The following is a 13,564-nucleotide window of genomic DNA, read 5'->3' on the forward strand; positions in this document are numbered from 1 at the left end:
GCTTCTCAGAATTCTTCTGAATGCCTCCTCCTAGTCACACCTTCTCCTTTTGCCCAAAGATAATCATTGTCCTTAATTATATAATAACCGCTTGTTTTTCTTTATGGTCTTAACACCTAAATATTCATTCTAAACATTATAGTTCAGTTTTGCCTGCTTGTGAATTTTTTTAATTGCTTTTGAATTTTATGTAATTGTAATCACGAAGCAAATATTTTTTGTTTGGTTTCTTTTATTCAACCTCATATTTGTAAAATTCATCCATGTTGTCCGAAGTTGTAGTTCCTTCATTTTTTGTCGAATTCTATTTTGTGAGAGGAACATACTGTTTTGTTCTATTGGTGGTCATTGGTGTTCTTGTCTAATTTTAGCATTTACAAAGTGTTGCTGTGAACTTGCCTCTTGGTGTACATGTGCATAAATTTTCTGGGTATATCCTTAGAAGTGGAATGTGTTGCTGGGTCATAGGGAATGAATATCTTCAATGTTATTAGATAGTGCCACATTGTTTTTCTTTCTTTTCTAAAAAAATTAATTAATTTTTTATCTTTGGCTGCGTTGGGTCTTCGTTGCTGTGCACGGGCTTTCTCTAGTTGTGGTGAGTGGGGGCTTCTCTTCGTTGCGGTGTGCGGGCTTCTCATTGCGGTGGCTTCTCTTGTTGCAGAACACGGGCTGTAGGCGTGCAGGCCTCAGTAGTTGTGGTGCACGGGCTTAGTTGCTCCGCGGCATATGAGATCTTCCCAGCCCAGGGCTCGAACCTGTGTCCCCTGCCTTGGCAGGTGGATTCTTAACCACTGCACCACCAGGGAAGTCCCCACATTGTTTTCCAAAGTGATGGATTTCTAATCTCACCAGCAGTGTATGAGTGTTCCAGTTGTGCCAAAGCTTTGCCAATGCTTGTTAGTGTCAGCCCTTCTATTTGCATTCATTCTGTGGCTGTACAGTACTATTTACATTTCTCTGATTACTAAGTAGAGCACGTTTCTTATGTTCATTGATTTTCTGGATATCTTATGTGAATTGCCTTCAAGTCCGTTACCCACTTTTATACTGGATTTCTGTTTGTTTGTTTGTTTTTTAATATAGATTTATAGGAGCTGCATTTTTCAACGAGGGAACTCTACTCCCTTATCTCCATGATATCCTTTGCCCCCGGTTCTTCTCGTGACTCCGATGCTTCCTTCTCTATTGCTTTGGGTGGCCACCCCCTCTGTCTATTCCTTAACACACTGCCCCCCAGGGCCTACTCCTCAGCTAACATAGTCTCACTGTACTTTCTCGCTGTGTCATCCTCTCTAGAAAGGCCAGGACACACTAGTGACTAACTCTCCATCTTATCAATGACATCTTGGTCATAGATCTTTTTATCTTGATACCTGCTGGGATTCTCCCTTCACCTGGCTGTCCCACTAACTCCTCACACACACTCTGTCCCAAATTAGACTCATCTTTCTCTTTTCCTCCCGTTAAACCCTACTCTCCCATTCCTTTAGTCTCCAACTCTGTTCATGCCACTGCTTATCATCTTAGCTATCCACCTGGGCATCTTTATTAACATCTCTCTTTGCTCTCATCAAATCATTCTCTAAGTTATATTGATCTTACCTCCTCAGTTTTTTCCTCCATCCCCAGTTCAGGCTCTCATCATCGCTTTCCTGGACCACTTCAACAGTTTCCTGTTTTCAATCTTGTCTACTTCAAATATGTCATTTACACAGTTACCAGAGGGATCTTTGGAAATGTAATTCCAACTATGTCAATTCTCTTCTTAAAATCTTCCAGTGATAATCCATTGGCTGCTGAGGGACGTCTGAGCTCTCTAAATGGCCCGCTGCAATCTGGGCTCTGTTCACTCATAAGCACTCCAGCCAGTCCTAGCCAATAGTCTTTCCTTTCAGCAAAATCAATCTGCTGGTAGTGTTCAGAGACAGATGGGGCTTCTCAACCATGTGCCTTTGCTCATGTTCATGGTCATCTGGTTGCCCTGTCCTCCTTTAGGATTGAACTCCATTTCATCTCCTCCAGAAGATCAGATTCTATAACTCTGTACACCCCTATAACTTACACACATCTCTGCCATTACATTAGCCATGTTATATTAAAGTCACCTGTTGGCATTTCATTTCCTATTGGACTATATTCCTTGAGGACAGGAATTGTGCCTCGATTATCTACATAGCTTATGCTGCAGCACATGATCAGGTATGAATTATTGTTTGGTAAAGAGATCTGTAGGAAGGCAAATAATTGATAGCATTTAATCTTGTAGGTGGGTAATATGTAATGTGATGACTAAAGGCAGTGGGTCCACCTCTGTGAACCTGTGCCAATGTGGACACCGGTGAGCCTGGGTGTGAGGCAGTCCTCTGAGCACCACTGAGGAAATTGCCTTTGGTACCACAGGCAGAAATGCTGAATGCTCCTGAGTAGGAATTAAAATATCTTATCAAGACCTTCGATCTAGGTTTGAGTCGACCCATTGCTTTTAGACACATGGAAAAATGAAAAACAACCATGAAGTAAGGCTGATCTTAGAGATTCAAAAGACCTGGTTTCAGTGTTGGTCTTGGAGTGACTCTGTGTAACCCTGGGCAGTTTGCACCACTTCTCTGCTTGTGAAAGTGCCTCAGTAAATTGAAATGTCTCCACAAATGATAATGTTCAATTATTGCTCATCACCAGGACAGTTCTTCCACCCAAAGTGAGCAATATCACGAGCAGGTGAAAAAGGAAGTTCTTACAATATAAAATTTATTATCAACTAAGCCAGTGGGGTTTTCATTTGTAAATGGATCTCCAGTCCTGGTATAAAATACCGTAAAACAAATTTACAGCCTTTGTCTCCAGGTTGTGTCATTAATCAGCTGGGAAGCATCCTCCATTCCTAAAGGAGGGATCACAAATTCGTAGATGTTGCTCTGAGAGGGGGGTCTGTTAGTGGGGCGTTGCGGCTGTGTGTGTGTGATGTTATGTTGAGAAGAATCCATCATGTGTTTAATGCTGGAGGAGAGGGAAGAGCCGTAATCACTGCTCTTGCAGGAGCCTCCCCAGTGTCCCTCTTGGGACATCATCTGACACCAGTGGAGTTACTTAACTGTTCCTGTGCTGGCCAAAGCGTAGAGCTGCTTTGAACCACATTCCATTCCTGAAGTGGTATTCTTTCTGTACTTTGGAAAGTTAGCTTTTGAACTGAGAGTTCTTGTTCCATGATAGACACTTCATAAGCTTCTATGACGTTTGTCACATCTTCATTGAATATACCCATCTCTGAGTTTCAGGTGACTCTGTCAAGAACCATTCCAAATATAACTAATTAACCTTTCTGCCTTTTCAAAAAGAATATGGAAACTAAGAGCGGTATCCTTCATCTTGTCAGAGAGGAGATGAGGGGCTGAAAAATGGAGGCTGCCATGAAATAAATGCACCTCAGAATTAAGAAAACTACCCTGGTGTCCTAGCCCCGGGCTTCTTTCTGTTAGAGCCCCATCAGAGGCTAAGGAATCGTGCTGCAGTGGACTGCACAGCAGTATTGTGTCGTGGCTAGGATGTAACGTGACCCGTTCCACCTTCCCCGCTGAGAAATAGGTGCTGTTTAACATGCAATTGTTTGCTGTTCTCTTTGATAAATTCAGTCTGACTGTTCATAAGCCACCTGCACTTGGAGTTGGAAATCATTGGTCTAGATGAAATATGACTTTCAATTATGCCACAGTCAGAGAAGCTGAAATAAGAAAGCCAAACGGGGTGGGCGGGGGGAGTCAAGTTGTTTTTTTATTAGAACGACCTGGGCATGTAGGATGAAATCCAGCATTCACACCTCACACATCCCCGCCAACCCGACCATCCTCCCCCTTCTCATTTATTGTTGTGCTTCTCAGTTGCCCACGAAACCTCCACTTCTATATTGTGGACACCCAGGCAAATGAAAATGCCAGTCTTCTCCCATCCCTGTCTTGCCGCATGAGGCATGGGCTCGGCTCTGAGCGATTTCTTTGGGGAACTGGCTTGCCTTCCCTTAAGAACACCCAGGGGAAGGTTTGCCTCACCTCTTGCTTCCAAGCAGGAGGGTTGAAAATAATAGCTGTCACTTCCCTTAGCCTTGTTATGGGGAATATTTAGTGTTCAAGCCGGGATGTGGGGGTAATATCTCAGATGTGATAATGTCGCTCCCTGCATCAGTGAGCATGGTATTGATTGTAAGCTGTCAACCTTTTTGCATACTGTGCGAGGTCCCAGAAGACTAACTACTGCTGGGAGGGTAATGCATCAGGCAGGCACACGTGTGCTCTATTAACTAACGCTGCTCTCTGAGCTCGGTCGCTTGCTCTAAACACATCTTGGCTCACTGGCTCTCCATTTTTTCTTTTTCATTCCTTGACTCCTTTGAGCAGTCCTGTGATGCCCTACACCAAGCTCCCCTTAACTCAAACTCCCAGTGGGACACTGCTCAGCTTGTAAGCTTCCTGAGGGCAGAGTCTGTACCTGTCTTCCTCACTCATGTATTTGTTCATTCATTCATTCATCCAACATTTATTGAGCACCTACTATGAGCCAGACTCTTCTCTATGCTTTGGGGATACCAGAGGGGGAAATCAAGAATACCTTGGTCGTCATGGACGTGAGGGTGGTCAGGAACGGCTTCTCCAAGGAGTTGACACTTGAGCTGAGTTTCTCAATATATCCCCTGTGCCAGGACCATTCATACTTGTTGCATTATGGAAACCTAAAATTCCTCAGTTGAGCGGCTCATAGCCTAGCTATTGGAGAACCCCTGATGTGTGAACTTCACTAAGGCCATGCAACTTTATTTCTCATATCATGCATTACTGTCCCCTGACCTTATGTCCCTTTACTTTTCTTGGTTTGCATCCCTGTTTTTCACTAGTCAGTCATACCAGACTATTATAAGTTCCTTAATTACACCATGTGCTCCTTTGCCTTTACATATACCATATTGATGCCTGGAGCACTCTTTTCCTCTGTCATCCCCTGGATAACTAATTTCCTGCTTATCTCTCAGGTTTTACAGTAGTCATCACCTGTCTGGGGAACTCGTGGTCCGGGTGAGGTACTGTTACTTTGTATTCTCCTGGTGCAGGAGATACCCATGAGGGCATGCATAAGACCGTTTTTCAGTACTAGGAGAACAAGGGCAAGAAATGTGCATCGACTCCTTATTGTTGGCTAGGAATCTTCACGGCAATTTTATGAGACAGGTGCCATTTTTATCCTTATTTCATCAGTAAGGAAACTTGAGACACAGAGGTTAATTTGTTAAGGGTCATTTAGCTTATAAGTGGTGGAGCTTAGATGTCAACCCAGGCAAGCATCCTGGGCTCTTACCCTTGACATTCTACTGCTATCATCGCCTGGGAGTTTGCCTGCATCTCCCATGACACTATAAGCCCTATGAAGACAGGGACTGTCACTACTGCTTCCCCAGACCACCCGGGCACAGGGCTTGGCAAGTAGTACATGATTAATCTTTAAATGTTTATTGAGGAATGAATGAATGAATGAATGCATGAATATCACCCAGCTGAGTGACTGTTTATAGAGTGCCCAGATACTGCTTTTCCTTCTGCCAGCAAGGCAGCCTCCTTCCCTCACTTCTACTCCAGCCTTCGTGGGGTTCTCTTTGACCTCCACAAGAATTTACTGTTTTGGCTGGGAGGATGTATATCACTAGCCAACCACAGCAAGAATCCCAGCGCTTGTGGCTGGTCCCACTTCGCTGTGTTCTCAGGGTTTCCACACAAGGATGAGTTCAGGAGAAATGCTCTCTCTGCTCAAACCAAATGCAGCTACCAAATGATTGGGGTTGCAACTGGAAGTTGAGACAGGTGAGCAGGAGGGGGTCTGGTGGGAAACTGGCCATCCAAGACACCAAGCTTGACTCTTCAGGAAATTGGGGGTAGGGAGTGGATTGAGAATCTGGAAACAGTCACTAAACCCCTGTTTCTGGCCCTACAGTGATCATTGTTTTGACAGCGTCCGAGGTAGGAATCAGCAGAGACAGCAGATCACCTTGGTTCTGCCACCAGCAGTTTAACCAATGGGGTGTGGAAGATCTAAATTGGGGGATGGTTAAACAGTAATAATAAGGTCAGGGTCAGTGGCTGGAGACCTCTGTGAGCCACTTGACTTCACTCTCGGCTTTGGTGACAGACCAAATTTGTTTTCCTGGTCAGCTGTCAGGCAATGTTTGGTCACAGAGAGATGGTTTGTGAATATCCTCACTCGGGGAAAAAAATAAGACAAGGTAGCTATGCATTACCTGGATAGAAGTACAGGATCTGGATCAGGACAGATCTAGATAAAATGTCTGGCTGTGTCACAGTGACTGTGTCACTTAACCCTTTTGAATCTGTTTATCAACTATAAAAATGGAATAATGTATTTATCTGTCAGGTGATTGTAATGATTTTAAAAAGTGCCTAGCACAACACTTGCTGCATAATAAGTGCTCATAATTATTGGTTTCCTTTTATTCTTTCTATCTATTTTACATCTAAATACAGTACTTGGATGGGGGGGCTTAATAAATATTTATTATTGGATGAATGAAAGAAAGAAGGGGTGGGCCAGTTCTGGCAAATTGAAAATGTGTTTTTAATAGAATTAGAGAAACTCTGACTTCACGCTCCCATGCCAAATCCATTCTTGCTTGGGTACCGCATATGTGTTGTTCTCTCTCTTGGAAAGGCGTATCATTCTTTGTTGAGGAAACTGCTTTAGCACTCGGCTCAGATGTCACTTATTCTGAGAAACTTTTTCTCACCAGTCCTCATTAATTAACCATTTCCTTCTCTGTACCATTTCTGCACTTTGTACATTGTATTGTAAGTAGGTCCGCCACACACATGGCTGTCATCTCCTGGAGGGCGGGGACCAGCGGCTTGCACATCTCAGGAACCCCAGCCCCTCGCCTAGGGCCTGGCTGCCTGACACAAACCAGGCTCTCAAATGTTTAACGTTGATGAGCTTACTGGCCATTACTGGAACTTGTTTTCTAATCGGTAACTTCCATCTGTATATAATGTGAGACGGGGAGAGAGGATAAGAACTTTGCCCAGAATGTCTGGCTCTGTCCCTTGTGAACTGTATAAATTTAGTCAAGTTGTATCATCTCTCTGCTTCCTTATCTGTAAAAGGGAACACTAATAGTATCTGCCTCTAGAGTTTTGGAGGTAAATGAGTTAATACATGGGGAATTTGTAGACCCAAACCTGGCCCATAGAAAGCACTCAAAAAATGTTAGCTACTACTATCATGTATTAGAAGCAGTATTTTAAGAACTCTGGCTTTAGAGTTGGAGACCTGGTTCTACCACTTACTGGCTATGTGCTCTTGGCTATGTTGAAAACTTGAGTCTCTTTCCCCATCTGCAAAATGGGAATAACACTGGCATGTATCTCATGGGGTTAAGGGAAGGAGATATGAGAAATCACCCATATGTCCTCCGTGAATATTGTTGCTGTTGTTATTTGGTGGTGCTTTAAGCTTATCGAAGCGGTTATAAGTAAATGAGTTTCTTGTGTCCCTCACAGTCATTCCATGAGTGAGGGCGGATGGCTTTCTGACCCCTTTATAGGCGATGTGACTGATGTAGGCACTGAGCGGCTTGCGTAAGCTCCTCACTTAGTGGCAGAGCCAGGAGCAGGGTCCACACTTCCTGTCCCCTAGATCCATGTTCTTTCCATTGACCAGGCAAGTCATTCCCACAGCAAGTGGCTCCTGAGACTTGACTTAGAAGTACAGGGGGAAGAGGCAAGTTAAGGTATGACAGAGGCCCAGAGTGTGAACATTTCCCAGGGGTGAACGGGGGTTTGCTGTGTCTTGGGGGGTAGTGTTTAAAACACACCAGCCTCATCTGTGCATGGCCATGATGGAAGAGGACAAATTAGGAATGGTTCCTTCATTCAGTCTGTGGACAATAGTGTCCCCGCAAAACTTTGTTATTAGGCCTACTAGGGCCTTCTTGAGCCCTGGAGGCAGCCAGCAGAGGGGCTGAAAAAAGAATGGGGCCCAGGGTTGGAGGGTAGAAGGGAAGCTTTGGGTAGTTACTCTGCAGGTTTGAAGGAAGAGAAATGGTCTCCCACATTGTCAACAATGAAGCATTAGAGGGTCTAACTTTTATTATAATGGACCCTGGAGGTTCAAAAGAAATACCTTGGAGATAGCTGACTTACTTCATCGGGTCACTGAGCTAAAAGAATGGTAGCTTCATCTTTGTTCCACCTGACAATTGTTCCGCCTTCCACATGCTGGTTGCCTAATGCATGTTGATATGGTTGAGTTCATTACAAGGCCACTGAGCGGTTCAGAGATGCTCCCCCACCCCCAAGAGTAAAGGCAGGAGCCAGAGATTAAAGAGTTAAGAAGCATGTTGGCTCCTGTTGCCCATTCACCTATGGACATCCCACTGCTGCATGGTGCCTTGTGTCTTCCTTCTCTGTTTCTTCCAGCTCACCTTCGTCCTCTGGAGGTGAAAGCATGGATGTCTGCCAACGTTGAGCTTTTGAACTGCTTGTTAAAATGTCAGTAATGGACTGTTGCATTAGGATGATTTTAATCAAAGCCCGGGAAGCTGCAGCTCCCGTTTCCCAGAAGTCAACAGACATCCTCCAGTATAACCTGAGGGCCAGTACCAAGCAGCAGGCCTTGTGGGGTAAATTTAAGGTAGGGCAGGGTTCTGAGAGCACAGCAAACCATCGAAAAGGAGGCAAGTCAGCTTTCACATAGCTTTGAGTGTCAGCTGGAAAAAGGGACTGACTTCTAGGTGCCACCAACCAAGAAAATCACCAGCCCTGGGGCGGAAGGAGATGGCAAGTGTAAATACCTAGTTCTGTACCTGGCGCAGAGCAGGTCATTGCTGAAGCATGGTGGTGGGGATTGTTGCCGAGGCCTGACCTCTCTAGGGCCTTCTCCTCCTGTTTCCATTAAGGAGTCTTCGATGTTTGCTCTGGTGCATCCTCTGTTCAGGGGGAAGGGGAGGATGGCGGCCCTCTGCTCTTAGCTCTGATGTCTTTTGCAAGTTCCTCCCACGCTGTAGATCTCAGACCGTACACCTATGTGGTGAGGGTATTGGATTAGTGTAGGGGTTTTGAGATGGAGGCCACAGATAGGCTATAGGGGGGCCTGTGAACCCCTTAAAGCCATGACCGAAATTGTTCATGTATGTGCTCTGGGGAGCACTCTTGACTCCAATCTGTGAAGAGCCGTTGTCCATGGCAAGTCTCTGATGGCTCCAAAGGCTTAAATGTTCTGTGGCATCAGAACTCAGTGTCCCGAAGTTTGGTAAGCATGCGCCCTGGGGTTCACAAAATGCCTGTAGGTGGTGAATGGGTACATGTTTGTTACATTAATGGTTATGTGATCATTTTAATGTTAGAACAAAACATGAAAACTGACATTTCACGAACATTCTTTGTGTGGAGGAGGCTAAGTCTTGCTTTTAGAAAAGGTGACTTAAATAAATGTGAAATGAGTAACAGTACAGAGGTGGGTCGATGCTTAAGTCTGAGGAACAATGATCTGTCCTGTCAACTGGTACAGACAGAGGGGCTGAGTCTTGGGGAAGCAGAGAAAAGGCTGTGAGGAAGTTGATGGTCAACTCAGGACAGGAACCGGCTGGTCCTTCTATCTGTCCTGATACCACAGTTCTCTGTGAGTTGGACAAGTTTCTGATGCTCTCTTGGTCTCCTCTGAGAACATTGTCTCCCTCAGGCCAGGAATCCTGCCCCAAGAGTTTCCACTGGGGCTTTCATCGCAGGAAAGATAAACATGGAGAAGAAAGGCATGCCTTCATCCACATGCTTCCTCAATTTTGAGATGTATTTGTTCATATTTTAATGTTTCTGAAATTGAGCCGCATCTTACAAAATTGTTCATTTAAGTAGTTATTTCCTTGCCAAAAAGCTGTTATTAAATGGATAGTAGCTTAGAATTGAAAGATGGTTCTTTCACTATTTTTCCCTCTTCCAAAACAAATTACATTTGAACGTTGGGACTTCTAATAAATATACAAAGCGAAAGAAAATTTCTCTTTAAAAGGAAAATTCTCATGTCAAGCCATTTCACTAAATGCAAGTCTGGGGAAATGAGTCACGGTGACAGGAATGGAGACACTGAGCCCAGGCCCGGCTTTGAGTACCTCCCACCTCCTCCGTGAGCCTCCGTTTCAAATTTCTCTGTCTTTTGAATTCATTTAGTCTCTTTCCCAGAGGTGCGTCACAGGAGACCTTCTGGAAGTTATATGTCTGAATCCTCAACGGGGGTGGGCGGGGAGGAAGGATGAACCAGCCTCCCCAGTTTCAAGCAGACTTGACTTTGATGTCAAAGCTTCTTGATTCCCCCATATTCCATTTTTGTAGGAGGAGAACCCTCTGGTCTGTTTTTCTAGATGGTGAGCTTAGGGTGGATTAGAAGTACTTGATTAGCCTTTACAAAGCAGCATTTTTTTATTGGCCATTTTTGTTCTCGCTACAGTGGAGATTGATGGATTGTTACTTTTGGTTACAAAACCCAGGAAGAGGGGAGGGGGCTGCTTTGAAGACCCACTTTCTCGGGGAGCCAGGGGTGGTGCCATGGCCTCCAACTTACTGTTGCATTTAGAATGCCAGATAATAAACAACCGGGACTCGGCCTTTAGAAAGAAGTCAATGGAATAAATAAGCTGGAAAAGGTTGAAGGGAAAAAGCCAAGGAACATGTAAGTAGAGGATTATATGGAGCTATTTGAAATAACAAAAAGCAAGAGTAACAAAGCAGCAGATGGAATCTGGCCGCACATGGCCTTGCCAAGCTAACTCTGAGAAGCGAAGTGTTCTCTTTATGTCCCCTGAAGCATTCATGGTGTTTCCTAGCCAAATTCTCAGGCTGTTTCTATGGCGCTTACAAGAAAAGAATATAGCAGTGCTGATGTGGCCCTTTTCCCTTCCCATTCTGCATCCTCTTTGCAGCCTTGTGAAATAAATCTCTGGTTCAAATGAAATTGTGAAAAAGAAAATGGAAAATGGAAAATGGAAAAAAAAAAAAGTGCTGTAGGGGCAGGAGATGCTGACTGGTTCTGATTTTTCACAAAACAAGGAGAATTTCTCTAAGAGTAGAGTAAACGGTGTTTATTTTTCGTTGAATTTTTTTTCAATCATCATCAAATGGAGTTGCTTAATTAAAAAAAAAAACGTATCTCTTTCTTTTCTCTTTAAATACTACAGACAACCTCATTTTATCTCAGCAGACACCTAGAAACAAAACACTGGACCCACCAGAGAAAACGGGGCAATAAAAGCATCAGAAATTCAAGTCAGCTATGGAAGAATTACTGTTAGCTGGCAGCTCTCAATTCTAAACAGAAGTGTCCCAGAACCTGTTGGGTTTGACAAAAGTTTCTTAGAACTGGGGATTTGGGAAGGTTGGACTCCGTGGACTTCTATTCCATTTGTTTCCTGCAGAGGGAAATAATTAGAGTCGATGCATCAAATGAACACCCAAAGAAACATTTAAAAACGTGTTTGACTAGTATTCAGTATGTGAGATTATTAAGTAATAACTTGTCCTCCTAGTTAACCTTGTCCTGGAATATATATAGGTTATTTGTAGCCGCCACTGCTATAATATTTTCTGAAGGATGCCAAGCTGTATGCAAGATCTTTTTGCTAAAGTCCAGACTGTCGACACTGATCTCGTCTTTTCTCCGCTTGCCCCCCACGCACACTTTGCGCGGTTTTAAGATAGCTCGGGGTTTGCTGTTTTCCCTCGAGGCCTCAAGGGTCACATCGCGCTTGGTGTTTCGGTCAAACATCCTGAAGAAGTTGTTGTAGGAGCCCGTCATGATGACACTGCAAGGCACAGAGGAAAAAGGCAGTGACTGAGTGCTACAGACAAAGGCTTTCTAGAGCAAACGACACCACAATGTGGCCAGCCTACGGCACACGAGAAACAAACAAGAGACCAAAAACTGCAACAGGCTTTGTAGTGTGACTGTTGAGTTTCTTTGGAATCACTAATAGCAACAAACTCTTTGGCTGGGTGAAGGATCGTGATAACCCTCCTTGTTATTTACCAAGAGATTCCTTTTGGTTCTTGGGCTCCATAAACGAGTCCAGGGGTTTTAATGATCCCAGCCCACCTCCCTCACATCAGGATTCGGAGGCTGGAGTGAAGTTATGAGAGTAGGAATACTGAAAACAACCGTCATTGTACTGTGTACATGTAAAGCACGGTTACAGTAGGAGGGACTCTGTGTTGCCCGACCGCTAAGGCTTTCTTGCATCAGCACCGCAGGAGGGATGCTGGCAGCACAGCACACGTGCCAGCATGTTTCCTCCCCCTGCTAAGAACTAGATCTAAATTCAGCCTTTTCCAAAAAATGAGGTGCCATCATGGTCTCACTCGGGAAGGGAGTAAACAAAAATTCAATTTTGAAAGGATGCAGGATAAGGAAATAAGCCTTTGAGGGGACTGACAGATGGTGTCTACCTTTCTACAAGAGTTATCCATTCTCAGGCATATCTACAATTGATTAAGAGAGCAGTGAATGCCAGAGCCTTCCAGAAGCAATGGATTGACTCTTTAACGGTGACAGTTTGGACAAGATGACAGGCTGAGGGAAAGATATCAAGTAGCGTCCCATTATGGCTGTCCCCTGGAGAGGTGGGTGTGGCCTTGTTTGTGGGTGAGGCTCTGAGTGGCAGGTTAGGATGGGAGAACACAGTGTCTCATCTGGGGTTGGAGAAAGGTGAAGGAAAACCGACAAGACTGGGCTACAGCCAAGGGGCTGAGTTTTTGGGTACTTTGTTAGCTGTCCAAGAAATTAACCAAGGGTTAGATTTTGTTATGCTGGCCCAGGAAACTGATGCTGTGAAATGTGTGTTTCTGTCATAGAGCGAGCTCTTATTACCTCATCAATCAGGCAGGGTGCTGAGTGCTTTAACCCAGACTTCATTTACTCTTCCTTCATCCCATGTAAGGGATTTACACAGGAGGAAAAGTGAGTGACTTGTACAGTGTCACACATCTAAGAAGTAGCCAAGTCAGGTCTCCAGCCCACATCTGCCGGACTCCGAGACACAAGCATTCGGCCACTTGGCCTCACTGCTTCCCACGCACTGACCTTTGCTTCCCTCACCATGACCCGACTTGTTTTTAAACAGTAAGAGAAAGTCTTTTCTGGGAAAATAATCTCAACCTTATCTGGACCAAGAATAACATTTTCTCAGTTACGGAAAGAAATTGTAATGCGGTGGAAAGCATGTTGATTTTCGGATTCAAACTCTTCCTCTTGTCTCTACTGCTTACTAGTTCATGAGCTTGGGCAGATTACTTTATCTGGCTGAGCCTCAGTTTCCTCAACTGGAAAATGGGGATGGTGAAAACAATCTTGATGGACTGTGGTCGGGATTAAAACACATGATGTGTGTGAAAGTACCTAGTCAGTACAGTTTTTGAATCTCGGTTAAGATAGGAGGGAAACTGGAACAATAACAACCACAAATATTACAAAAAGCCCTATTCTTAATAAACAATGAAAAAATGACAGCTGTAAATGAAAAGAAATAAAA

General features: G+C 44.3%; 1 protein-coding gene across 7 annotated transcripts in view; it reads right to left on the reverse strand.

Moving 5' to 3' along the window:
- Nucleotides 1-11,107: 11,107 nt before the first annotated feature.
- PPP2R2B (protein phosphatase 2 regulatory subunit Bbeta) overlaps nucleotides 11,108-13,564 on the reverse strand; it is a 686,797-nt gene continuing 684,340 nt past the window's right edge. For all 7 annotated transcript variants that reach the window (XM_059917415.1, XM_059917410.1, XM_059917413.1 and 4 more), the window contains one exon: nucleotides 11,108-11,842. In XM_059917415.1, the coding sequence (XP_059773398.1) occupies nucleotides 11,563-11,842 (280 nt within the window). In that variant the 3' untranslated portion in view covers nucleotides 11,108-11,562. The remainder of the gene's footprint in view (nucleotides 11,843-13,564) is intronic.

This window comes from Balaenoptera ricei, chromosome 3 (genome assembly GCF_028023285.1).
Source record: "Balaenoptera ricei isolate mBalRic1 chromosome 3, mBalRic1.hap2, whole genome shotgun sequence".
Taxonomy (NCBI): domain Eukaryota; kingdom Metazoa; phylum Chordata; class Mammalia; order Artiodactyla; family Balaenopteridae; genus Balaenoptera; species Balaenoptera ricei.